Here is a 27,091-nt window from a genome sequence, read left to right as displayed (position 1 = left end):
GCCCTTGCCACCCTCTGTGGTGTTCAACATAAAGGAGTACTGATTCATTAGCCGATGGCGGACGGTAATCAACGGGTTTCCTTGCCCATGTTTGACCTGATACCATGAGACTGTTACTACTAATAATAATAATCGCCTCCGAACAGGCGCCGGAATGTGGCGACTAGGGGCTTTTCACAGTAACTTCATTCGAAGCCTACTTGTGGCAATAAGTGATTTTCATTTCATTTCATTTCACGAGCTTTCAGAGCACTGCTCCTTCCTCGGGTGAATGAAGAGGTTTGTTCCAGAAACATATGAATAGACAAAGTCAAAGCTGAAAGACGATACTTTGAATGCGAGCGTTTGCAGGTAATTAAGTCTTTACAGATCCAGGGAGAGGGATAATCACAGGTTAAAGAGGTGTGAATTGTCTCAAGCCAGGACAGTTGGTAGGATTTCGCAAGTCCAGGCCAGATGGTGGGGGGTGGATGTAATGCGACATGAATCCAAGCTGCAGGTCAGGGAAGGGGACCCTGAGGGGAGTGGGGGAGCGGGGAGTGGGGGGAGGTGGGGTAGCAGGGGGAGAGGGGCAATGGGGGAGAAGGGGAGCGTGGAGAGGGGGAGCGGGGGGAAAGGGGGAGCATTGAAATTGTATCAAAATAAATCATGTTGTGTAATTTCCACTTGCGTCTCTGCATTCTGCCTACCGTGGATTCAGCAGGGACTTAGTGAGGTCCAGGGGTGATCTTGAGGTCATCAACTCCCTCCCGACTGTAAACCACTGTGCTACCCCCTCTGCTGGGTCTGTGCTGCCCCCTCTGCTGGGTCTGTGCTGCCCCCTCTGCTGGGTCTGCGCTGCCCCGTCTGCTGGGTCTGTGCTGCCCCCTCTGCTGGGTCTGTGCTACCCCCTCTGCTGGGTCTGTGCTGCCGGTGAGATAGGACATACCCAGGAATGGAGATAGTGGTGTCTGGGACACTGTCTGTAAGGGGGTCAGGGGGTCTGTAAGGTATGATTCTGTGAGCATGACTATGTCATATTGTGAGTAGGGAATGCAATGTTGCCAAATGTGAGGTTATCCATTTTGGTAGGAATAACAGCAAATGGGATTATTATTTAAACAATAAAATATTAAAGCATGCCACTGTGCAGAGAGACCTGGGTGTGCTAGTGCACGAGTCACAGAAAGTTGGTTTACAGGTGCAACGGGTGATTAAGAAGGCAAATGGAATTTTGTCCTTCATTGCTAGAGGGATGGAGTTTAAGACTAGGGAGGTTATGCTGCAATTGTATAAGGTGTTAGTGAGGCCACACCTGGAGTATTGTGTTCAGTTTTGGTCTCCTTACTTGAGAAAGGACGTACTGGCGCTGGAGGGTGTGCAGAGGAGATTCACAAGGTTAATCCCAGAGCTGAAGGGGTTGGATTATGAGGAGAGGTTGAGTAGACTGGGACTGTACTCGTTGGAATTTAGAAGGATGAGGGGGGATCTTATAGAAACATATAAAATTATGAAGGGAATAGATAGGATAGATGCGGGCAGGTTGTTTCCACTGGCGGGTGAAAGCAGAACTAGGGGACATAGCCTCAAAATAAGGGGAAGTAGATTTAGGACTGAGTTTAGGAGGAACTTCTTCACCCAAACGGTTGTGAATCTATGGAATTCCTTGCCCAGTGAAGCAGTTGAGGCTCCTTCATTAAATGTTTTTAAGATAAAGATAGATAAATTTTTGAAGAATAAAGGGATTAAGGGTTATGGTGTTCGGACCGGAAAGTGGAGCTGAGTCCACAAAAGATCAGCCATGATCTAATTGAATGGCGGAGCAGGCTCGAGGGGCCAGATGGCCTACTCCTGCTCCTAGTTCTTATGTTCTTATGTCAGGCTGTTTGAATAGTTTGCCAGACAGCTCTGCCAATTCTGGCAAAATCCCCAGATATTATGAAGAGATCAAGTTGGGTATTTGACAGGGCAGCACGGTGGCCTAGTGGTTAGCACAACCGCCTCACGGCGCTGAGGTCCCGGGTTCGATCCCGGCTCTGGGTCACTGTCCGTGTGGAGTTTGCACATTCTCCCCGTGTCTGCGTGGGTTTCACCCCCACAACCCAAAGATGTGCAGGGTAGGTGGATTGGCCATGCTAAATTGCCCCTTAATTGGAAAAAATAATTGGGTAATCTAAATTTAAAAATAAATTTAAAAAAAAAAAGTTGGGTATTTGACTTCCATGAGGCACACGGTCCCTTTTCCCCTAAACGTGTTCTAGAACATAGAACATAGAATAGTACAGCACAGAACAGGCCCTTCGGCCCTCGATGTTGTGCCGAGCAATGATCACCCTACTTAAACCCACGTAACCCGTATACCCGGTAACCCAACAATCCCCCCATTAACCTTACACTACGGGCAATTTATCATGGCCAATCCACCTAACCCGCACATCTTTGGACTGTGGGAGGAAACCGGAGCACCCGGAGGAAACCCACGCACAAACGGGGAGGACGTGCAGACTCCACACAGACAATGACCCAGCCGGGAATCGAACCTGGGACCACTGGAGCTGTGAAGCATTGATGCTAACCACCATGCTACCGTGAGGCCCCGAATTCTGGACAAGAGGGGATTCATTTAAACAGTCCGGATTGTTCTCCTCACTGCCCAGTTGTAAACAGAAAGGCACCCGCACGTATGCACGCACACACACACACACACACACACACACACACAGGTGCACATGCATGTATACACACACACACATTTACACACACACACACACACACAGGTGCACACGCATGTATACAGACACACACATTTACACACACACACACACGCACACACGCACACACACGCGCAAACACACGTGCACATGCACGTATACACACACACATGTACACACACACATGCACGCACACACAGGTGCACACGCACGTATACACACACACACACAGGTATACACACACAGATGTACAGATACACAGGCACACATATGACCCATACACATACACAGGTATGCGCACACGTGTACACACAAACTAAAGATAACTTCCAACAATGTATTAATGAAAGGAGTTCAGAGAGCTGAAGTTATTGTCATGTGACAGCGTGGTTTCATGTAACAAACAAGGTCCCGGTTGAAACCCATTGTGTTTGGGAGCAGGTAATGGTTGGGCCATTAACACCAGCTGGGGTATTAGGAGTCACAATAGCTGCCTTCGTCCACAGCTGGTTGGGATAGACATATCTCTCTAGCGGGAGTTCTGCTTTAGAAATGGGAAAAGGGCTGAAGTATTCCTCTTGAATTTCCTTGCCAGCTGTCACAGAGCACATCAGCACCTCCACACAGATATGGAGTCTCTGATGGTCTGAAATTCCACTGCGATGAATAATATCCTGCAAATAGTGATTTTTACAGAGTAGTTCAGCTGACGCAGATATAGATTTATTTATTTATTTATTTAATAAATTTAGTGTACCCAATCATTTTTCCAATTAAGGGACAATTTAGCGTGGCCAATCCACCTAGCTTGCACGTTTTTGGGTTGTGGGGGTGAAACCCACGCAGACACGGGGAGAATGTGCAAACTCCACACGGACAGTGACCCAGGGCCGGGATCGAACCTGGGACCTCAGCGCCGTGAGGCGGTTGTGCTAACCACTAGGCCACCGTGCTGCCCCAGATATAGATTTATTTTCTGTTCCTTCTCAACTGGGGCAAAAGGTAATACAGTCAGGCGGAAAGGTGGGATTGTGGATGGCCTTGGCTGAATATGATTCAGTTGGAGAGACTCCCATCAAATCAGCTGTGGAAATGCAAGCTTTTATACTCACTGAGATATCAGCTTAAAAAGTCCGATCTCAGAGAAAAGGCTGTGTGTACAGGGATGGACGGACTATTGAAGGAAACTGCACCAACGGCAAAAGGAGAACCAGGTTCCCATCAAACACTCCCAGGACAGGTACAGCATGGGGTTAGATACAGAGTAAAGCTCCCTTTACACTGACCCCATCAAACACTCCCAGGACAGGTACAGCACGGGGTTAGATACAGAGTAAAGCTCCCTTTACACTGACCCCATCAAACACTCCCAGGACAGGTACAGCACGGGGTTAGATAGAGTAAAGCTCCCTCTACACTGTCCCCATCAAACACTCCCAGCACAGGTACAGCACGGGGTTAGATACAGAGTAAAGCTCCCTTTACACTGACCCCATCAAACACTCCCAGGACAGGTACAGCACGGGGTTAGATACAGAGTAAAGCTTCCTCTACACTGTCCCCATCAAACACTCCCAGGACAGGTACAGCACGGGGTTAGATAAAGAGTAAAGCTCCCTTTACACTGACCCCATCAAACACTCCCAGGACAGGTACAGCACAGGGTTAGATACAGAGTAAAGCTCTCTCTCCACTGTCCCCATCAAACACTCCCAGGACAGGTACAGCACGGGGTTAGATACAGAGTAAAGCTCCCTCTACACTGTCCCCATCAAACACTCTCAGGACAGGTACAGCACGGGGTTAGATACAGAGTAAAGCTCCCTCTACACTGTCCCCATCAAACACTCCCAGGACAGGTACAGCACGGGGTTAGATACAGAGTAAAGCTCCCTCTACACTGTCCCCATCAAACACTCCCAGGACAGGTACAGCACGGGGTTAGATACAGAGTAAAGCTCCCTCTACACTGTCCCCATCAAACACTCCCAGGACAGGTACAGCACGGGGTTAGATACAGAGTAAAGCTCTCTCTACATTGTCCCCCATCAAACACTCCCAGGACAGGTACAGCACGGGGTTAGATACAGAGTAAAGCTCCCTCTACACTGCCCCCATCAAACACTCCCAGGGCAGGTACAGCACGGGGTTAGATACAGAGTAAAGCTCTCTCTACATTGTCCCCCATCAAAGACTCCCAGGACAGGTACAGCACGGGGTTAGATACAGAGTAAAGCTCCCTCTACACTGTCCCCATCAATCACTCCCAGGACAGGGACAGCACGGGGTTAGATACAGAGTAAAGCTCCCTCTACACTGTCTATATCAAACACTCCCAGGGCAGGTACAGCACGGGGTTAGATACAGAGTAAAGCTCCCTCTACACTGTCCCCATCAAACACTCCCAGGATAGGTACAGCACGGAGTTAGATACAGAGTAAAGCTCCCTCTACACTGTCCCCATCAATCACTCCCAGGACAGGGACAGCACGGGGTTAGATACAGAGTAAAGCTCCCTCTACACTGTCCATATCAAACACTCCCAGGACAGGTACAGCACGGGGTTAGATACAGAGTAAAGCTGCGTCTACACTGTCCCAATCAAACACTCCCAGGACAGGTACAGCACGGGGTTAGATACAGAGTAAATCTCCCTCTACACTGTCCCTATCAAACACTCCCAGGACAGGTACAGCACAGGGTTAGATACAGAGTAAAGCTCCCTCTACACTGTCCCCATCAAACACTCCCAGGACAGGGACAGCACGGGGTTAGATACAGAGTAAAGCTCCCTCTACACTGTCCATATCAAACACTCCCAGGACAGGTACAGTACAGGGTTAGATACAGAGTAAAGCTCCCTCTACACTGTCCCCATCAAACACTCCCAGGACACGTACAGCACAGGGTTAGATACAGAGTAAAGCTCCCTCTACACTGTCCATATCAAACACACCCAGGACAGGTACAGTACAGCGCTTTCAGCTGAACATTGGAAAGAGACTGGCCCTCCATTAGCCTGCTTACACTGCGCAACAATGGGATGCACGTCAAACCATTGAACAATGTTGCTCAATGAGAGCAGACATCAAAGATGAAAGTCGACATTCCCTGCCGTGAGCCAGCAGAGCTGTCAACCGAGTGTGGGGAAGGGTGTTTGATGACAAAGACTTCAAACCCGGCATCAAGCTCATAGCTGCAACGCTAACTTCATCTTGTACTCATCAGATATATGGACAATGTGGAGAAGACACCCTGGGCGTGATTCTGCAATAATGGGGCAATTAAGCCTCCCGCTGGCGGGAAAACCGGCGCCAACCACTCCGGCATCAGCAGTCCCCGAAAGTGAGGAATTCGCGGGGGCTAGGTTGACGCCGGAGTGGTTCCCCAAGCTCCAGCCGGCGGCGAACGTTCGGCGTGATCTCGCGCATGCGCAGACCGGCCGGCATATTTCCGTGCATGCGCAGACCGGCCGGCGTAATTCCGCGCATGTGCAGAACGGCCGGCGTAATTACACGCATGCGCAGACCGGTCTGCATATTTCCGCGCATGCGCAGACCGGCCGGCGTATTTCCGCGCATGCGTGGGGGTTTCTTTCTTCCGCACCGGCCCCCGGGCAATATGGCAGAGGCCTACACAGGCCCAGCGCGGAGGAAAGAAGGACCCCCACGGAACCAGTCCACCCGCAGTTTGGTAGGCCCCGATCGCGGGCCAGGCCACTGTGGTGCCCCCCCCCCCTCCGGGGTCAGATCGCCCCTCGCCCCCCCCCCCCTCCAGGACCGTCCGCGCACACTTACCTGCCAGGTCCAGGTCCCGCCGTGTGTGAAGTGAATAATCCACGCCGGCGGAACAGGGCCAAACCTTACGGCCACTCGGCCCATCGGGGCCCAGAGAATCGCCGGGGTCGGTGCTGTAAACGGCTCCCGATCGGCGTGGGAGGAATCCCGCCGGCCTCCGAACAGCGACGCCAGAGAATAGGGCAGCCGGCGTGGGGGCAGCGGGGCGGGATTCCCGCCTCCCCCCGGGGATTCTCCGAGCCGGCACAGGGTTGGAGAAACCTGGCTCTTAAATCCTCAGCGAAACATCACCAGCGACGCTGCCACAAAATCCTGCCAGTACAATGGCAGGTTTGGCACTCGAGGGCGGTATGGTGGCACAGTGGTTAGCACCCGGAGGAAACCCACGCAGACACGGGGAGAACGTGCAGCCTCCGCGCAGACAGTGACCCAAACCGGGAATTGAACCTGGGACTCTGGCGCTGTGATGCAACAGTGCTAACCATGGTGCTATCGGGCTGCCCATTCTCCCCATGTCTGGGTGCGTCTCGACCCCACAACCCAAAGATGTGCAGGGTAGGTGGATTGGCCACGCTAAGTTGCCCCTTAATTGGAAAAACATTTTTCAAAAAGGATTGGCACTCCAATATCAGTGTCCTCTCACAGGCCAACACCTCCACTATCGAGCGCGGATTATGGTTAAGCATTGATCTGTTGGACTGGCCATATCTTCCACATGCCTGACACAAGGTTCTCAAAGCAAGCTCTCCGTTCCGAGCTTTGTCATGGCAACCAATTACTGGGAGGGGACAGGAAACATTTCAGGGAAAACCTCAAAACCTCCCTGAAAAAATGCAACGTCCCCACCGATTTGTGGAACGCCCAAACTGGAGAAGAAATCTCCATGAAGGTGCCAATCATCTTCGTGAACATCTCCGAGGACCCTGGGTGGCGGACAAGTGAAAACAGGTGAAGGAGCAAATCAAAATCTGATCATCCCACCCACCCGCCTCATCAAACACGACCTGTCCACCTGAAGGAGGGTCTGCGGACCCAGTACTGGACCTCTGAGCCAGCCACAACCCCAGAGTGAAGAAAGCCATCCTCTTTCCCCGGGCCCCTGCGCATGCGCACCACAACCGTGGGGATGGCGAGACCGATGACCAGACTGCACAGGTGCATACGTCGTTCGACCGCACTGCGCATGCGCGATGGCGCACGGAATGCGCTGACGTTGGCGTCATGACGTGTCCGAATTGTAGCTCCGCCCATTTAAAGCGGCAATGTCTGGCAGAATCACAACGCTGTCTCCAGTGTGTCAACCTTGGCCACTACGCAGCCCTTTGCAGATCTGCTCCACTGCCCAGCAGCCAGCGATCCCAGCCACAGCGCAGGAGCGTCCAGTCAATACAGCAGGCCATGCCAGACTCCGACCCCGACAGCCCAACGGACCCTGATGCTGAGTGCCTCAAATCCCCATTCCGGGTGGGCATCATTACGAAGCATGCGCTGCCTCTCTCCAAGATAGTGAAGCACCTCCCGATCCTCAGCGTGGATCCAGACGATGAGTGGTGTGCTACCCTCACAGTTAACAAGGCTCGCATCCGGTTCAAACTGGACAACGGCGCATCGGCGAACCTCATCTCGAAATCCGATCTCGACACCATCCGCGTCAGACCAAGTATTCTCCCACCAGCCTGCCATCTCCTTGACTACAATGGCAATGCCATAGCTGCCAGTGGCTCGTGTCAACTAGGAGTTTCGAATAAGTCAATTAAAGTGACACTGCGGTTCGAGATCGCAGGACCTGACAGACCATCCCTGCTTGGGCCTGACAGAGCTTCCCTGCTCGGTGCTCGGGCCTGACAGCTTCCCTGCTCGGTGCTCGGGCCTGACAGAGCTTCCCTGCTCGGTGCTCGGGCCTGACAGAGCTTCCCTGCTCGGGCCTGACAGAGCTTCCCTGCTCGGGCCTGACAGAGCTTCCCTGCTCGGTGCTCGGGCCTGACAGAGCTTCCCTGCTCGGTGCTCGGGCCTGACAGAGCTTCCCTGCTCGGTGCCCGGGCCTGACAGAGCTTCCCTGCTCGGTGCCCGGGCCTGACAGAGCTCCCCTGCTCGGTGCTCGGGCCTGTCAGAGCTTCCCTGCTCGGTGCTCGGGCCTGACAGAGCTTCCCTGCTCGGGCCTGACAGAGCTTCCCTGCTCGGTGCTGGGGCCTGACAGAGCTTCCCTGCTCGGTGCTCGGGCCTGACAGACCTTCCCTGCTCGGGCCTGACAGAGCTTCCCTGCTCGGTGCTCGGGCCTGACAGAGCTTCCCTGCTCGGTGCTCGGGCCTGACAGACCTTCCCTGCTCGGGGCTGACAGAGCTTCCCTGCTCGGTGCTCGGGCCTGACAGAGCTTCCCTGCTCGGTGCTCGGGCCTGACAGAGCTTCCCTGCTCGGCACTCAGGCCTGACAGAGCTTCCCTGCTCGGTGCTCGGGCCTGACAGAGCTTCCCTGCTCGGGCCTGACAGAGCTTCCCTGCTCGGTGCTCGGGCCTGACAGAGCTTCCCTGCTCGGTGCTCGGGCCTGACAGACCTTCCCTGCTCGGGCCTGACAGAGCTTCCCTGCTCGGTGCTCGGGCCTGACAGAGCTTCCCTGCTCGGTGCTCGGGCCTGACAGAGCTTCCCTGCTCGGGCCTGACAGAGCTTCCCTGCTCGGGCCTGACAGAGCTTCCCGCTCGGTGCTCGGGCCTGACAGAGCTTCCCTGCTCGGGCCTGACAGAGCTTCCCTGCTCGGTGCTCGGGCCTGACAGAGCTTCCCTGCTCGGGCCTGACAGAGCTTCCCTGCTCGGTGCTCAGGTCTGACAGAGCTTCCCTGCTCGGTGCTCGGGCCTGACAGAGCTTCCCTGCTCGGGCCTGACAGACCATCCCTGCTCGGTGCTCGGGCCTGACAGAGCTTCCCTGCTCGGGCCTGACAGAGCATCCCTGCTCGGGCCTGACAGAGCTTCCCTGCTCGTGCCTGACAGAGCTTCCCTGCTCGGGCCTGACAGAGCTTCCCTGCTCGGTGCTCGGGCCTGACAGAGCTTCCCTGCTCGGGCCTGACAGAGCATCCCTGCTCGGGCCTGACAGAGCTTCCCTGCTCGGGCCTGACAGAGCTTCCCCGCTCGGTGCTCAGGCCTGACAGAGCTTCCCTGCTCGGTGCTCAGGTCTGACAGAGCTTCCCTGCTCGGTGCTCGGGCCTGACAGAGCTTCCCTGCTCGGTGCTCAGGCCTGACAGAGCTTCCCTGCTCGGGCCTGACAGAGCTTCCCTGCTCGGTGCTCGGGCCTGACAGAGCTTCCCTGCTCGGTGCTCGGGCCTGACAGAGCTTCCCTGCTCGGTGCCCGGGCCTGACAGAGCTTCCCTGCTCGGTGCTCGGGCCTGACAGAGCTTCCCTGCTCGGTGCTCGGGCCTGACAGAGCTTCCCTGCTCGGTGCTCGGGCCTGACAGAGCTTCCCTGCTCGGGCCTGACAGAGCTTCCCTGCTCGGTGCTCGGGCCTGACAGAGCTTCCCTGCTCGGTGCTCGGGCCTGACAGAGCTTCCCTGCTCGGGCCTGACTGAGCTTCCCTGCTCGGGCCTGACAGAGCTTCCCTGCTCGGGCCTGACAGAGCTTCCCTGCTCGGGCCTGACAGAGCTTCCCTGCTCGGGCCTGACAGAGCTTCCCTGCTCGGTGCTCGGGCCTGACAGAGCTTCCCTGCTCGGTGCTCGGGCCTGACAGAGCTTCCCTGCTCGGTGCTCGGGCCTGACAGAGCTTCCCTGCTCGGGCCTGACAGAGCTTCCCTGCTCGGTGCTCGGGCCTGACAGAGCTTCCCTGCTCGGTGCTCGGGCCTGACAGAGATTCCCTGCTCGGTGCTCGGGCCTGACAGAGCTTCCCTGCTCGGTGCTCGGGCCTGACAGAGCTTCCCTGCTCGGTGCTCGGGCCTGACAGAGATTCCCTGCTCGGTGCTCAGGCCTGACAGAGCTTCCCTGCTCGGGCCTGACAGAGCTTCCCTGCTCGGTGCTCGGGCCTGACAGAGCTTCCCTGCTCGGTGCTCGGGCCTGACAGAGCTTCCCTGCTCGGTGCCCGGGCCTGACAGAGCTTCCCTGCTCGGTGCTCGGGCCTGACAGAGCTTCCCTGCTCGGTGCTCGGGCCTGACAGAGCTTCCCTGCTCGGTGCTCGGGCCTGACAGAGCTTCCCTGCTCGGGCCTGACAGAGCTTCCCTGCTCGGTGCTCGGGCCTGACAGAGCTTCCCTGCTCGGTGCTCGGGCCTGACAGAGCTTCCCTGCTCGGGCCTGACAGAGCTTCCCTGCCCGGGCCTGACAGAGCTTCCCTGCTCGGGCCTGACAGAGCTTCCCTGCTCGGGCCTGACAGAGCTTCCCTGCTCGGGCCTGACAGAGCTTCCCTGCTCGGTGCTCGGGCCTGACAGAGCTTCCCTGCTCGGTGCTCGGGCCTGACAGAGCTTCCCTGCTCGGTGCTCGGGCCTGACAGAGCTTCCCTGCTCGGGCCTGACAGAGCTTCCCTGCTCGGTGCTCGGGCCTGACAGAGCTTCCCTGCTCGGTGCTCGGGCCTGACAGAGATTCCCTGCTCGGTGCTCGGGCCTGACAGAGCTTCCCTGCTCGGTGCTCGGGCCTGCAAACCCCTGAACCTGGTTCAGCGAGTCGTCACCATGTCATCGTCACAGGCAACGGCCTCGCCTGATGAAAACTTCCAGGCTGATATTGATGACATCATCACGCAGTACCACAGCGTGTTTGACGGAATGGGCACGCTCCCATACCGATACAAAATCCTGCTCAAACCAAACGCCACCCCTGTAATTCACGCACCGTGTCGGGTGCCGGCACCCCTCAAGGGCCGCCTCAAGCAGCAATTACAGGACCTCCAGGACCAGGGCATCATGTCAAAGGTCACAGAACCCACGGACTGGGTCAGCTCCATGGTCTGCACCAAGAAGCCGTCAGGGGAGCTTCGGATCTGCATCGACCCCAAGGATCTAAACCCAACATCATGCGGGAGCATTACCCAATATCTAAACGTGACCAGTGAGATGGCTCACGCCAAATTCTTTACGCAGCTGGACGTCTCCAAGGGGTTCTGGCAAATACAGCTGGATGCATCCAGTCGCAAGCTGTGCACATTCAATACCCCGTTCGATCGCTACTGCTACAACCGGATGCCTTTTGGCATCATCTCTGCCTCAGAGGTATTTCACCGCATCATGGAACAGATGATGGAGGGCATCGAGGGGGTGCGAGTGTATGTTGACAATGTCATAATCTGGTGCACAACTCCCCAAGAACACATCGCTCACCTCAAGCAGGTATTCCACGGAATCCATGAGCATGGCCTCCAACTCAACAGGGCCAAGTGCTCGTTCGGTCAATCAGACATCAAATTCCTTGGTGACCACATCTCGCAGCAGGGCATGCAGCCAGATGCTGACAAGGTTTCGGCGATCAACGCCACGAAGACCCCAGAGGACAAGAAGGCGGTCCTCCGCTTCCTAGGGATGGTCAACTTCCTTGGGAAGTTCATTCCCAACATGGCATCCCACACCACAGCCCTCCGCAATCTTGTCAGAAAGTTGACGGAATTCCAGTGGCTGCCCGCTCATGAGAAAGAATGGCGTGTGCTGAGGGCAAAGCTCACCACAACCCCGGTTCTGGCGTTTCTCGACCCCGCCAAGGAGACCAAAATATCCACTGACTCGAGCCAGGGCGGTATTGGGGCGGTGCTCCTCCAACGCGATGACTCCTCCTCCTGGGCCCCGGTTGCGTATGCCTCCAGAGCCATGACGCCCACTGAGCAACGGTACGCTCAGATTGAGAAGGAATGTCTGGGCCTCCAAACAGGGATAGTAAAGTTTCACGACTATGTTTACGGCCTGCCAAAATTCACGGTAGAGACGGACCACAGGCCACTAGCCCACATAATCCAGAAGGATTTAAATGACATGACGCCTCGGTTACAGCGAATCCTTCTCAAGCTACGCCGCTATGACTTTGAGCTTGTCTACACGCCAGGCAAAGAACTCATTGTTGTAGATAGAACATAGAACATAGAACAGTACAGCACAGAACAGGCCCTTCGGCCCTCGATGTTGTGCCGAGCCATGATCACCCTACTCAAACCCACGTATCCACCCTATACCCATAACCCAACAACCCCCCACCCCTTAACCTTACCTTTTTAGGACACTACGGGCAATTTATCATGGCCAATCTACCTAACCTGCACATCTTTGGACTGTGCGAGGAAAACGGAGCACCCGGAGGAAACCCACGCACACACGGGGAGGACGTGCAGACTCCGCACAGACAGTGACCCAGCCGGGAATCGAACCTGGGGCCCTGGAGCTGTGAAGCATTTATGCTAACCACCATGCTACCATGCTGCCCCTAGATGCCCTGTCCAGGTCTATCACCACACCGTGTGAACAAACTGACTTTGTCTGCCAAATCGACGCGCAGGTGGGGAGGTTCCTTGACAGGCTTTCTTTCCCGAAGGTGCAGGAGGAGAAGGTGGAGGGGTTGGGTGCGCCGATTGAGCTGGAGGAGCTAGTTAAGGGGATCGGGCAGATGCAGTCAGGGAAGGCACCGGGGCCGGATGGGTTCCCGGTGGAATTTTATAAAAAGTTTGTGGACCTAGTGGGCCCCTTGCTGGTGCGGACACTCAGCGAAGCGTGGGAAGGGGGGACTTTGCCCCCGATGATGTCACGGGCGCTGATCTCGTTAATTTTAAAGAAGGACAAGGACCCCCAGCAGTGTGGTTCATACAGGCCCATATCTCTCCTCAACGTGGACGCTAAGGTGCTGGCAAAAATCCTGGCCACCAGGATAGAGGACTGTGTGCCAGGGGTTGTGCACGAGGACCAGACAGGTTTTGTGAAGGGAAGGCAGCTGAACACGAATGTGCGGAGATTGCTGAATGTCATTATGATGCCGGCGATTGAGGGGGAGGCAGAGATAGTGGTGGCGCTGGATGCGGAGAAGGCCTTCGATAGAGTGGAGTGGGGGTACCTATGGGAGGTGTTGGGGAGGTTTGGATTTGGTGAAGGGTTCATTAGATGGGTAAGGCTGCTATATGAGGCCCCGATGGCGTGCGTGTCCACAAATGGGAGGAGGTCGGAGTACTTCCGGCTTTACCGAGGGACCTGGCAGGGTTGCCCCCTGTCCCCCTTGTTGTTTGCACTGGCAATCGAGCCACTGGCGATGGCGTTGAGAGATTCAGAGAGGTGGAGAGGCTTGGTGCGAGGTGGAGAGGAACATAGGGTGTCGTTGTATGCCGACGACCTGTTACTGTATGTGGCGGACCCGGTGGGAGGGAGGCCGGGGGTGATGGGAGTTGCTAGCTGAGTTTGGGACCTTTTCAGGTTATAAATTAAATTTAGGCAAGAGTGAGGTGTTTGTGGTGCACCCTGGAGACCAGGAGGAAGGAATTGGTAGGCTCCCGCTTAGGAGGGCAGGGGAGAGCTTTAGGTACCTGGGGGTGCAGGTGGCCAGGGACTGGAAGACTCTTCACAAGCATAATTTCACCAGACTGGTAGATCAGATGGAGGAGGAGTTCAAGAGGTGGGACATGCTGCCATTGTCGTTGGCAGGGAGGGTACAGTCCGTCAAAATGACGGTGCTTCCGAGGTTCTTGTTCCTCTTTCAGTGCCTGCCCATCTTTATCCCCAGGGCCTTCTTTAGGAGAGTGACTAGCAGTATTTTGAGCTTTGTGTGGGCATATGGGACTCCGAGAGTGAAGAGGGTGTTCCTGGAGCGAGGAAGGGATAGAGGCGGGCTGGCGCTGCCCAACCTTCTGGGGTACTATTGGGCGGCCAATGTGTCAATGGTGCGTAAATGGGTGATGGAGGGGGGAGGGGCGGCGTGAAAAGAATGGAGATGGCGTCATGTAGAGGTACGAGCCTGGGTGCCATGGTAACAGCACCGTTGCCGCTCTCCCCCAAGAGGTTTACCACGAGCCCGGTGGTGGCGGCGACCCTGAGAATCTGGGACAGTGGAGACGGCATCGGGGGGAAACAGGGGGCTCGATGGAGGCTCCACTGGGTGGCAACTATCGGTTTATCCCGGGGAACACGGATGGGGGATTCAGGGGTTGGCAAAGGGTGGGCATCAGCAAATTGAGGGACCTGTTTATTGGCGGGAGGTTTGCGGGCCTGGGGGAACTGGAAGATAAATTTGGGCTTCCCCAAGGGAACATGTTCAGATACTTGCAGGTAAAGGCGTTTGCTAGGCGACAGGTAGAGGGATTCCCTTTGCTGCCCTCGCAGGGGACGATGAACAGAGTGCTTTCGGGGGTGTGGGTCGGAGAGGGGAAGGTGTCTGACATTTATAAGGTAATGCAGGAGGTGGAGGAGTCGTCAGTGGAGGAGCTGAAGGCTAAATGGGAGGAGGAACTCGGGGAGCAGATAGAGGACGGGACTTGGACGGATGCCTTGGAGAGAGTCAACTCTTCCTCCTCATGTGCGAGGCTTAGTCTCATCCAATTTAAGGTGCTGCACCGGGCCCACATGTCCGGGACTAGGATGAGTAGGTTCTTTGGGGGTGAGGCCAGGTGCACCAGATGTTCGGGGAGTCCAGCGAACCACGGCCGTATGTTCTGGGCATGCCCAGCACTGGAAGAATTCTGGAAGGGGGTGGCGGGGACGGTGTCGAGGGTGGTTGGATCCAGGGTCAAACCAGGGTGGGGACTCGCGATTTTTGGAGTTGCGGTAGAGCCGGGAGTGCAGGAGGCGAAAGAGGCCGGTGTCCTGGCCTTTGTGTCCCTAGTAGCCCGTCGAAGAAACTTGCTGCAGTGGAAGGATGCAAGGCCCCCAAGCGTGGAGACCTGGATCAGTGATATGGCGGGATTTATAAAGTTGGAAAGGGTCAAATTTGCCCTGAGAGGATCAATACAAGGGTTCTATAAACGGTGGCAGCCTTTTCTGGACTTCCTGGCTCAGAGATAGGTAACTGGGTCAATAGCAGCAGCAACCCGGGGGGGGGGGGGGGGGGGGGGGGGGTGGTGCATTATTGTAGTGTCTATTCTGTAACTTTATATTGTGTTAATTTGCGTTTTTGTTAAAATGCTGTGTTGTTCATGGAGGTGGGGCGAATGTTTATGATTGCTAATATTATTGTTATATTTGGTATTTTACTATGGTGCGTTATTGTTGTATAAATTCAACATTTTTCAATAAAAATTATTTCAAAAAAAAAAAATTGACGCGCAGGTGCAATTGTGTGCCACCAACCTTCCGGCCTCTGACGAACGGGTGGTCCAAATTTGTGAGGAAACGGCCAAGGATCCTCTGCTACAGCGGGTGATGCAGCACCTTACCAATGGCTGGCAGAAGGGACAGTGTCCCCAGTTTTACAACATCAAGGATGACATGATGGTGGTGGACGGCATCCTCCTGCAGCTCGACAGGATCGTGATTCCGCAGAGCATGCGAGCTATGGTTCTCGGCCAACTCCATGAGGATCACCTGGGGGTCGAGAAATGTCGACACAGAGCTCGGGAGGCGGTCTATTGGCCGGGCATCAGCCAGGACGTTGCCAACATTTTATTTTAAATTTAGTGTACCCAATTCATTTTTTCCAATTAAGGGGCAATTTAGCGTGGCCAATCCACCTACCCTGCACATCTTTGGGTTGTGGGGGTGAGACCCACACAGACACGGGGAGAATGTGCAAACTCCACACGGACAGTGGCCCAGAGCCGGGCTCGAACCTGGGACCTTGGCGCCGTGAGGCCACAGGACTAATGCACTGTGCCACCGTGCTGCCTCAGGACGTTGCCAACATGGTCCTCAACTGCCCTACATGTCAGAAATTTCAGCCAGCTCAACCCAAAGAAACTTTGCAGCAACATGAGATAGTGACCTCCCCCTGGTCCAAAGTCGGTGTTGCCAAGGGGCGTGACTATATCCTCCTGGTCGACTACTTCTCCAGTTACCCAGAAGTGGGGAAACTGTCCGACCTCACGTCGAAGGCAGTGATTAAAGCCTGCAAAGAAACGTGATGAGTGACAACGGTCCCTGTTTTTACAGCCAGGAATGGTCTGATTTTGCCGCTTATACAACTTCCGTCATGTGACCTCCAGCCCCCACTACCCGCAGTCAAACGGGATGGCCGAGAAAGGGGGTCCATAGTGTAAAGTGGTTGCTGTGCAAAGCGGCAGACTCAGGCTCCAACTTCAGCCTGGCGCTGTTGGCATACAGAGCAACCCCACTGTCCACTGGGTTGTCTCCAGCGCAGATGCTCATGAATCGCACTCTGAGGACCACGGTTCCAGCCATCCATGTTCCAGGCCCTGACCACCTAGAACATAGAACATAGAACGATACAACGCAGTACAGGCCCTTCGGCCCTCGATGTTGCACCGACATGGAAAAAATCTAAAGGCCATCTAACCTACACTATGCCCTTATCATCCATATGCTTATCCAATAAATTTTTAAATGCCCTCAATGTTGGCGAGTTCACTACTGTTGCAGGTAGGGCATTCCACGGCCTCACCACTCTTTGCGTAAAAAACCCACCTCTGACCTCTGTCCTATATCTATTACCCCTCAATTTAAGGCTATGTCCCCTCGTGCTAGCCACCTCCATCCGCGGGAGAAGGCTCTCACTGTCCACCCTATCTAACCCTCTGATCATTTTGTATGCCGCTATTAAGTCACCTCTTAACCTTCTTCTCTCTAACGAAAACAACCTCAAGTCCCTCAGCCTTTCCTCATAAGATTTTCCCTCCATACCAGGCAACATCCAGGTAAATCTCCTCTGCACCCGTTCCTCACGGTCATACAAAAGATGCAGCAGTCTCAGGCCCACCAGAAATCAGCACACGATGCTCAAGCCACGGATCTCCCCGAGCTGGTCCCAACTGATCATGTTCGTGTCCAGTTGCCTGAGGGCGGCTGGTCAGCCACAGCTGTGGTGATCAAGCAAGTGGCCCCAAGGTCGTTCCTCGTCCGCATGGCTGATGGCTCCCTGCTACGGCGCAACAGACGGGCACTGCGAAGAGTTCCACGCCCGCTACCTGACCGAGATGCCCCGCCGCCCACGATGCTTCCTCCGGATGTACCCTACCATGAGGCCATCGATCTACCAGCAATCCTGCCGGCCCCCTGCGACCACCGTGATGGCAGCGATCCTGCCGGCCCCCGAGACCACCGCGATGGCAGCGATCCTGCCGGCCCCCGAGACCACCGCGATGGCAGCGATCCTGCCGGCCCCCGAGCCCACCGCGATGGCAGCGATCCTGCCGGCCCCCGAGACCACCGCGATGGCAGCGATCCTGCCGGCCCCCGAGACCACCGCGATGGCAGCGATCCTGCCGGCCCCCGAGACCACCGCGATGGCAGCGATCCTGCCTATCCAAGTGCAGGCGACCCCTGATCCACCTCTGCGGCAGTCAACAAGAATTCGTCACCCGCCAAATTAGATTTATTTATTATCTAAAAAAAAGGGGAGGAGATGTCGTAATATACATCTACGTATATAATGGAGTGCAGACAGGCAGTGATTGACACACAGGATGACCAGTAAGCACACAGAACACATCAGCCAATCACCAGACAGGACACGGCCACGATAAAGCCAGAGGGCACCAGGTTTCCCGCTCTCTCGGGATCCAGCCTCTGAGACAGTCAGAGCCCGTGAGCATTAGTCAGTGTAAACACCATGTGGTAGCTAGTAAGTCTGGTCAGGCTAGTATCAGGTCTCCAGTCAGATCAGTATCGTGTCAACCCACCGCTGAACATGTCTAATATTTAAAGCCAGAGGGCACCAGGTTTCCCGCTCTCTCGGGATGCAGCCTCTGAGACAGTCAGAGTTTGTGAGCATTAGCCAGTACAAACACCATGCGGTAGTTAGTAAGTCTGGTTAGGCTAGTACTAGGTCTCCAGTCAGATCAGTATAGTGTCAACCCACCGCTGAACATGTCTAATAGTTAAGACGTTAAATAGAATCGTGTTGCATCTTATCAAATGTTGGAGGTCTGTCTCTCGCTACACTGCATCAAGGGCAGTCCACGTCTACCCAGCCTGGCCCAACACATCAGTGCTTTTGTTAACAGTCTGTCATGTGGAACTTTTGTCAGCTGCTTTCTGGAAATCCATATAAATAACATTCAGAGACACTGCCTTATCTACCATCTTAGTTACATCATCAGAGGTTGAACTAGGTTCATTAGACAGGGCTAACCTGTTCTAAATCCTTGCTGACTGACGCACACACACCTGTCACCCCTCTTATTGTAATTGCCACCAGGTACCATTCACCCATCACCCATTGTGCTTGCTGACCCACACAGGCTCCTGTCCGAGCATTGCCTCAATTGGAAAATTCTCATATGGTAAGAACAAGGCAAGTAGGAATGGGATTAATAATCTTTGTGACGACTTGCCTCCTGACATAGAAACATAGAAAATAGTTCCAGGAAGAGGCCATTTGGCCCTTTGAGTCTGCACCATCATTCAATATGACCATGGCTGATCATACAAATTCAATATCCCACTCCCGCTGCCTCTCCATATCCCTCGATCCCTTTATCCCTTTATCCCGGACAGTGACCTGGGGCCGGGTCTACAGCCCTGAACAATCTTGCTTTAACTTTAAACTTCTGTCACTTTGTTCTGAACTCCTCCTGGACCAGAGGAAATAGTTTCTCTCTAACCCCCTTATCAAATCCTTTAATCATCTTAAACATCTCAATTAGATCACCCTTTAATCTTCTAATCTGATCAGAGTGTAAATTTATTGTGTGTAATCTGTTTTCATAATTTAATCCTCTGAGCCCCAGTATCATTCTGCTGAATGCCGTGCCTCCAAAGCCAATGTATCTTTCCAAAGCCGTTATTCCCCAGACAAAGCACAATACTCCTGCTGGAATCATAGATCATAGAATTTACAGTGCAGAAGGAGGCCATTCAGCCCATCGAGTCTGCACCGGCTCCTGGAAAGAGCACCCTACCCAAATCCACACCTCCACCTTATCCCCATAACCCAGTAACCCCACCCAACACTAAGGGCAATTTTGGACACTAAGGGCAATTTAGCATGGCCAATCCACCTAACCTGCACATCTTTGGACCATGGGAGGAAACCGGAGCACCCGGAGGAAACCCACGCACACACGGGGAGGATGTGCAGACTCCGCACAGACAGTGACCCAAGCCGGAATCGAACCTGGGACCCTGGAGCTGTGAAGCGATTGTGCTATCCACAATGCTACTGTGCTGCCCAACGAAACAAGACTGTGTACAGCTGGAGACACAGCTTCATTCTCTTTGTGCTTTACACACCCTGAGATAAAGGAGATGAGACAGAGTGAGCGTGACCTACAGCCCAATGTTGGGTTTCTACTCAAACCAACCTCACCCATTGGTGAACTGGCATCAGCTTGTAATGGCAAATTGCATTTCCTTCACATGCGTTGTGCAGAGAGAGATTTCAGGCGGTTTATGAGGCGGTGGGGAAGGAAACATTTGATACTGAGCAGAAAGGAGAGAGATTGAAAAGCTGTGATGGTCAGAATTCCCATGGAACACACTGTTTCCTACCTCCTCCATTGCGATAGCACAGATAGGGGAACCTCCACACGTTTCCCAGTCCCACGCAGTATCCAATACAAGACAACAAGAACTCGTGCTTCCCACCCCAGGTGCCTCGGGATGGGAGTGCCTCCGGAGCAGGTGCTGAGGCCTCGGAGATTGGCTGGGGCTCAACGGCCTCCTGGATCCTGACATTGTTCTCCACATTCCCGCTGCTTAGAGTCACAGTAGCCTGTATGGTATGAGAGAGAGTAGACGAATATTAGCAAGGTAGGCAGAGGAGAACTCTCCATAGAAACAGGCAACTTCCCCCAACCAGTTGAGTTGCAACAATAGAGATAAACAAGTGAGCCAGTCTGGGAATAACGGAGATCAATCCTGGGTAGCTCAGAGCAGGGAGGTTATATTGACCTTGGAGGGGACAGAGAGCACAGGTTCATCAGAATGACCCTGGCTCTAAAAGGGTTAAATTACGAGGAGCAGGTTAAAATCAGAGCTGGTCCTTTCTTGCAGGGGTGTTATCGGGAAGCAATTTTTCACACAAACGATAATGGAATTCTGGAACTTTCCCCACCCACCCAACCAACCCCCAACCCCACCCCCCCAAACCCCCCCAACCCCACCCCCCCCAAACCCCCCCAACCCTGCTCCACAAATTCAGCTGCTTTCAAAATTGAGGTTGTTAGATTGTTATTAGGCAGGAACGAGGAAGAGAACTGGAGTTAAGGAATCAATCAGCTATCCTCTAAGTGAATAGTAGAACAGGCTGTTCCTGAATCGCACACAAGGACATCAATTTGGCTCATTGTGTCTGTGCCGGTTCTGAGAAAGAATGATCCAATTATTTATATTTCCCCCACCCCGCTCCTTCCCCAGCCCCCTGCAAAAACTTTGCCTTCCAGGTTTTGGCGAATGGAATCTGCCTTCACCGCCCGTTGCGGCAGCGCAGCCCAGGTCGCAGCATAGAGCCACAGAGGCCTACAGCCCTGGAAAGGCCCTTCAGCCCATCGCAGCATGGAGCCAGAGAGCCTACAGCCCTGGAAAGGCCCTTCAGCCCATCGCAGCATGGAGCCAGAGAGCCTACAGCCCTGGAAAGGCCCTTCAGCCCATCGCATCAACCCAAAACATCCCCACTGCGAAGAAAGTTCTCAGCACCCCTCTGGTTCTTTGTCAGTTACCTTGACTCTGGGACCTCGGGTGAGCGACGTTCCTGCCACGAGGAATACTTTCTCCCTGCCCGCCCTCACTGCCTCTAATAATTGGACCAGTTCCACCAAACTTCCCCTTAACCTTAAATGAAACTTCATTGCAGTGTTAATGGAAGTCTACTTGGGACACTAATAAAGATTATTATTATTAAACGTTCACTCGCTCCAGTGGCAGCCGTGTGTACCATCTACAAGATGCACCACAGGAACTTACCAAGGTTCCTCAGACAGCACCTTCCAAACCCACGTCCACTACCATCTAGCCCAGGGATGGGCAAACTACGGCCCGCGGGCCGCATGCGGCCCGACAAAGGTTTTTATGCGGCCCGCCAATGAGGTGCCCGGAATCATAACCGGCATTTTTGAAAAGCCGCCGGGGAAAAGCCGCTGAAGTAAATGCGCTTATTGAATAAGCGCATTTACTTCAGCGGCTTTTCCCCGGCGGCTTTTCAAAAATGCCGGTTATGATTCCGGGCACCTCATTGGCGGGCCGCATAAAAACGCGCGTAGTGGGGTGGATGAGTAGGGCTGTCTCATTGGTCGGTTTAGTTGGGTGTGCGACCAATAGGAGTCCAGGTTACAAACAATAAGCCTTATTATTGTTTGTAACCTGGACTCCTATTGGTCGCACACCCAACTAAACCGACCAATAAGGCAGCCCCACTCATCCACCCCACTACGCGCGTTTTTATGGTTGACTCGGCCGGGCTGTGCTTCTGTCAGTGTTAAGGATCAGCACAAGCAACTTGACACCTGATTTCAACAAACTGGTAAATGACTGCAGTCAGATGCATCATTCTCATTGATATTGTTCTGTTACTTACTGAGTTACTTTGTTTTTCAAATAAATGTGCTTTTTTTTCTTTAAAGACCTTTTATTTTGGCTATTTAAGATATTAATTATTTTACTTAATATACTATGCGGCCCTTTAAAATTGTGAATTTCTGAATGTGGCCCTTGCACGGTAAAGTTTGCCAACCCCTGCTCTAGAAGGCCAAGAGCAGCAGATACCTGGGAACCCCACCCACCTGGAGGTTCCCCTCCAAGTCACTCACCATCCTGACTGGGAAATATATCGGCCTTTCCTTCACTGTCGCTGGGACAACATCCAGGAACCCCCTCCCTAACAGCACAGTGGGTGTACTTACACCTCAGGGACTGCAACAGTTCAAGAAGGCAGCTCACCCACCACCTTCTGAAGGGCAACCTGGGCAATGAATGCTGGTGTTGCCAGAAACGCTGAGGTAACTCCAGGATTATGCAAGCTCCATCTTGCCACAGGAGCCTTGTGAATCTGTCCTACAGCCTCTCGAAGGTCAATACATCCATTCTGGGGTCCGGTGTGTGGATCTGAACAATTCTGGGGTCCGGTGTGTGGATCTGAACAATGCTGCAACAATACAATTGTGAAGGGAAAGGAACCAGTTGGATTTTTACATGAATCTAACAGCTTTCATGACCATTTATCTGGGGACTGAATTTGGTTCCACAACCTGCCTTGGAGGGAATTGAATGTAGGACCTCTGGAGCAGGAGTCCAGCACAAACCCCAAGGCTATCACAGACTGGCAGCAATACCAAAGTCCCTTCCAGGATACTGAAATGAAAAATGTAATGAAAATCGCTTATTGTCACAAGTAGGCTTCAGTGAAGTTACTGTGAAAAGCCCCTAGTCGCCACATTCCGGCGCCTGTTCGGGAGGGGATCGTACGGGAATCGAACCGTGCTGCTGGCCTGCCTTGGTCTGCTTTCAAAGCCAGCGATTTAGCCCAGTGTGCTAAACCAGCCCCTGATATTCTGCCAAAACGTTCTACCAAGGGTCTTGATTGGCACGTGTTTGAGGGTTTAGAAGGTGTGTTGAGACCTATGGCACTGTAACACAGAGCCAATTGGTTCCTGTGGTATAACAGTAAAGGGCAATGATTTTCACATTTTCTCCAGAGGTCAAGATGGACTCTGAGGAACTTCATTAATGAGAACATTCATACATTTCAATATTTTCATTACAACAAAATGTACACAATTCACAAACTCCAAACTCTGACAGTGCAGCACTCCCTCAGTACTGACCCTCTGACAGTGCGGCGCTCCCTCAGTACTGACCCTCTGACAGTGCAGCACTCCCTCAGTACTGACCCTCTGACAGTGCGGCACTCCCTCAGTACTGACCCTCTGACAGTGCGGCACTCCCTCAGTACTGACCCTCTGACAGTGCAGCACTCCCTCAGTACTGACCCTCTGACAGTGCAGCACTCCCTCAGTACTGACCCTCTGACAGTGCGGCACTCCCTCAGTACTGACCGTCTGACAGTGCGGCACTCCCTCAGTACTGACCCTCTGACAGTGCGGCACTCCCTCAGTACTGACCCTCTGACAGTGCAGCATTCCCTCAGTACTGACCCTCTGACAGTGCGGCACTCCCTCAGTACTGACCCTCTGACAGTGCAGCACTCCCTCAGTACTGACCCTCTGACAGTGCGGCACTCCCTCAGTACTGACCCTCTGACAGTGCAGCACACCCTCAGTACTGACCCTCTGACAGTGCGGCACTCCCTCAGCACTGACCCTCTGACAGTGCAGCACTCCTTCAGTACTGACCCTCTGACAGTGCGGCACTCCCTCAGTACTGACCCTCTGACAGTGCGGCACTCCCTCAGTACTGACCCTCTGACAGTGCGGCACTCCCTCAGTACTGACTCTCTGACAGTGCGGCGCTCCCTCAGTACTGACCCTTTAACAGTGCAGCACTCCCTCAGTACTGACCCTCTGACAGTGCAGCACACCCTCAGTACTGACCGTCTGACAGTGCGGCACTCCCTCATTACTGACCCTCTGACAGTGCGGCACTCCCTCAGTACTGACCCTCTGACAGTGCGGCACTCCCTCAGTACTGACCCTCTGACAGTGCGGCACTGCCTCAGTACTGACCCTCTGACAGTGCAGCACTGCCTCAGTACTGACCCTCTGACAGTGCGGCACTCCCTCAGTACTGACCCTCTGACAGTGCGGCACTCCCTCAGTACTGACCCTCTGACAGTGCGGCACTGCCTCAGTACTGACCCTCTGACAGTGCAGCACTGCCTCAGTACTGACCCTCTGACAGTGCGGCACTCCCTCAGTACTGACCCTCTGACAGTGCGGCACTCCCTCAGCACTGACCCTCTGACAGTGCGGCATTCCCTCAGTACTGACCCTCTGACAGTGCAGCACTCCCTCAGTACTGACCCTCTGACAGTGCAGCTCTCCCTCAGTACTGACCCTCTGACAGTGCGGCACTCCCTCAGTACTGACCCTCTGACAGTGCGGCACTCCCTCAGTACTGACCCTCTGACAGTGCGGCACTCCCTCAGTACTGACCCTCTGACAGTGCAGCACTCCCTCAGTACTGACCCTCTGACAGTGCGGCACTCCCTCAGTGCTGACCCTCTGACAGTGCAGCACTCCCTCAGTACTGACCCTCTGACAGTGCAGCACTCCCTCAGTACTGACCCTCTGACAGTGCGGTACTCCCTCAGTACTGACCCTCTGACAGTGCAGCACTCCCTCAGTACTGACCCTCTGACAGTGCAGCGCTCCCTCAGTACTGACCCTCTGACAGTGCGGCACTCCCTCAGTACTGACCCTCTGACAGTGCGGCACTCCCTCAGTACTGACCCTCTGACAGTGCGGCACTCCCTCAGTATTGTTTGGAATGTGGCAGCTCAAATGGTGTTCTCCAGTCGGTAAGTGATAGTTGAACCCATGACCGTATGACACGATTGGTGAGAAAGCTACCCACAGGAGGCACGTCAATGGTGAACGCAGAAGAATGTTTTGCTGATTGCACGACTGGAATGAAGACGGACAGGGACAAAAGGAATCTGATCCCTTTGTGATTGAGCGGGAGTGTTGTAATACAGTCAGTATAATGAACTATATTTAGATTCAGCTGAGTTGAATAACAAGATGACTGTACATTTGACAGGACTGGTGAAGGAAGCAATGTTCCAGAAGCTTTGCACTGAGCATGGGCACTGCCCTAAGTCTCCCACCTGGAGTGTGATATCGATAGCGATGCAGCTCAGGTGCTGTGTGAAAGGTTTATTGTTCTGCAGCAGCTCCTTTGGGTCTGAAATATCTGAGCAAAGACAGTGGGTGATGGGGAAAATCAGGAGTGAATTGTCACTCTTGTGAGATGGCCTGTTCCGCAGCACGCCCAGCCCCCAGCCCTGACCTGTTCACCTCGATGGCAGGATTGTTCCGCAGCACGCCCAGCCCCCAGCCCCCAGCCCTGCCTCGATGGCAGGCCTGTTCCCCAGCACGCCCAGCCCCCAGCCCCCAGCCCTGCCTCGATGGCAGGCCTGTTCCCCAGCACGCCCAGCCCCCAGCCCCCAGCCCTGCCTCGATGGCAGGCCTGTTCCGCAGCACGCCCAGCCCCCAGCCCTGCCTCGATGGCAGGCCTGTTCACTATAATGCCAGGCGGGTCCACATGGTTCTCTTTCGTGCCCAAGAAATGTGCCTTCAACATTATCACTGAACAGCCCCACCCTCTGGGGCAGAGAATGCCAAACCTTCCCAACCCTCTGGGATTGAGAATTCCGAAGATTCAGCACCCTCGGAGTGAGGAAAGTTCTCCCCGTGTCAGTCCTCAATGGTTGACCCTTCGTTCGGAGACTGTGGCACCTCGTTCGAGATTCCCCAGCCAAGGGAAGGATTTTCTCAGCCTTGACCCCGTCAATTGGAGCCCTCTCAAATCTTTCCTCTCTGCACAGGCCGCTCGGTTCGCAAACCTGTCTGGTCAACTTTCGTTACCCTCCTTCTGCTGGCAAGTATCTCCTTCCCCCGATAGGGAAACGGCTCAGAGTACTGTACTCCCAGTGTGGTCTCACTAATACCCTGTATAATTGGAGGAGTCCTTCACTCTTACACTCCAATCCCTTTGTACTAAGGGCTGACGTACCTGACCGTGGTGAATGTAACATGGTAATTCACACTATGTCTTTGTAAGCGCAGTAGCGTTATCCGACCACTTGGGGGAGGAGCTCTGGGAATGCTCAGGAGCTTGTACAGGGCTCCACCCTTGGCTCCGCCCACGACTCCTCCCCCTGGACTACTGTATAAATACCCTTGTCCAGAGTCAGCCTGCAGTTCACTGAGAGTTCATCAACAGGTAACAGGCTGGCTCTGTAGTAAGTAGATTAAAGCCTAGATTCATACCGGAAACACGTGTCTGGTGAATTGATGGTTCCATCACTGATATAACCTGCTGACATTCACAGGCCGGAATTCTCCCAGCCCGCGCCGGGCCGGAGAATCGGCGGGGGCTGGAGGGATGCGAGAATCCCGCCACACCGCTCCACCGTCGGGCCGCCAATTTTCTGACGACTGGAGAATCGGCGCCAATTGTGCCCACACGGTCACCGCAGCGCAGGTCGGAGGCCGTCGAAAGCAGACCCCGCGGCAATTCTCCGTGCTCGACGGGCTGAGTGTCCGCCGTGTCCTGCCGGCGTGGTTTACATATGATCCCACCCGGCGGGACAAAGAACAAAGAAAAGTACAGCACAGGAACAGGCCCTTCAGCCCTCCAAGCCCGTGCTGACCATGCTGCCCGTCTAAACTAAAATCTTCTACACTTCCGGGGTCCGTACCCCTCTATTCCCATCCTATTCATGTATTTGTCAAGATGCCCCATAAACGTCACTATCGTCCCTGCTTCCACCACCTCCTCCGGCAGCGAGTTCCAGGCACCCACTACCCTCTGTGTAAAAAACTTGCCTCGTACATCTCCTCTAAACCTTGCCCCTTGCACCTTAAACCTATGCCCCCGAGTAATTGACCCCTCCATCCTGGGAAAAAGCCTCTGACTAGCCACCCTGTCTATGCCCCTCATAATTTTGTAGACC

General features: G+C 54.2%; 1 protein-coding gene across 1 annotated transcript in view; it reads right to left on the bottom strand.

Annotated features, from left to right (window-relative positions):
• The window catches only part of slc6a7 (solute carrier family 6 member 7), an 89,415-nt gene that overhangs the window by 34,164 nt on the left and 28,160 nt on the right, over positions 1 to 27,091 (bottom strand). Inside the window, exon 2 of the mRNA XM_038818987.1 lies at positions 20,011 to 20,233. Coding sequence (XP_038674915.1) covers positions 20,011 to 20,233 — 223 coding nt within the window. The remainder of the gene's footprint in view (positions 1 to 20,010; positions 20,234 to 27,091) is intronic.

This window comes from Scyliorhinus canicula, chromosome 14 (assembly GCF_902713615.1).
Source record: "Scyliorhinus canicula chromosome 14, sScyCan1.1, whole genome shotgun sequence".
Lineage (NCBI taxonomy): Eukaryota > Metazoa > Chordata > Chondrichthyes > Carcharhiniformes > Scyliorhinidae > Scyliorhinus > Scyliorhinus canicula.
Note: the sequence above shows the minus strand (reverse complement) of the source record. Positions and strands in the feature narration are given on the sequence as shown.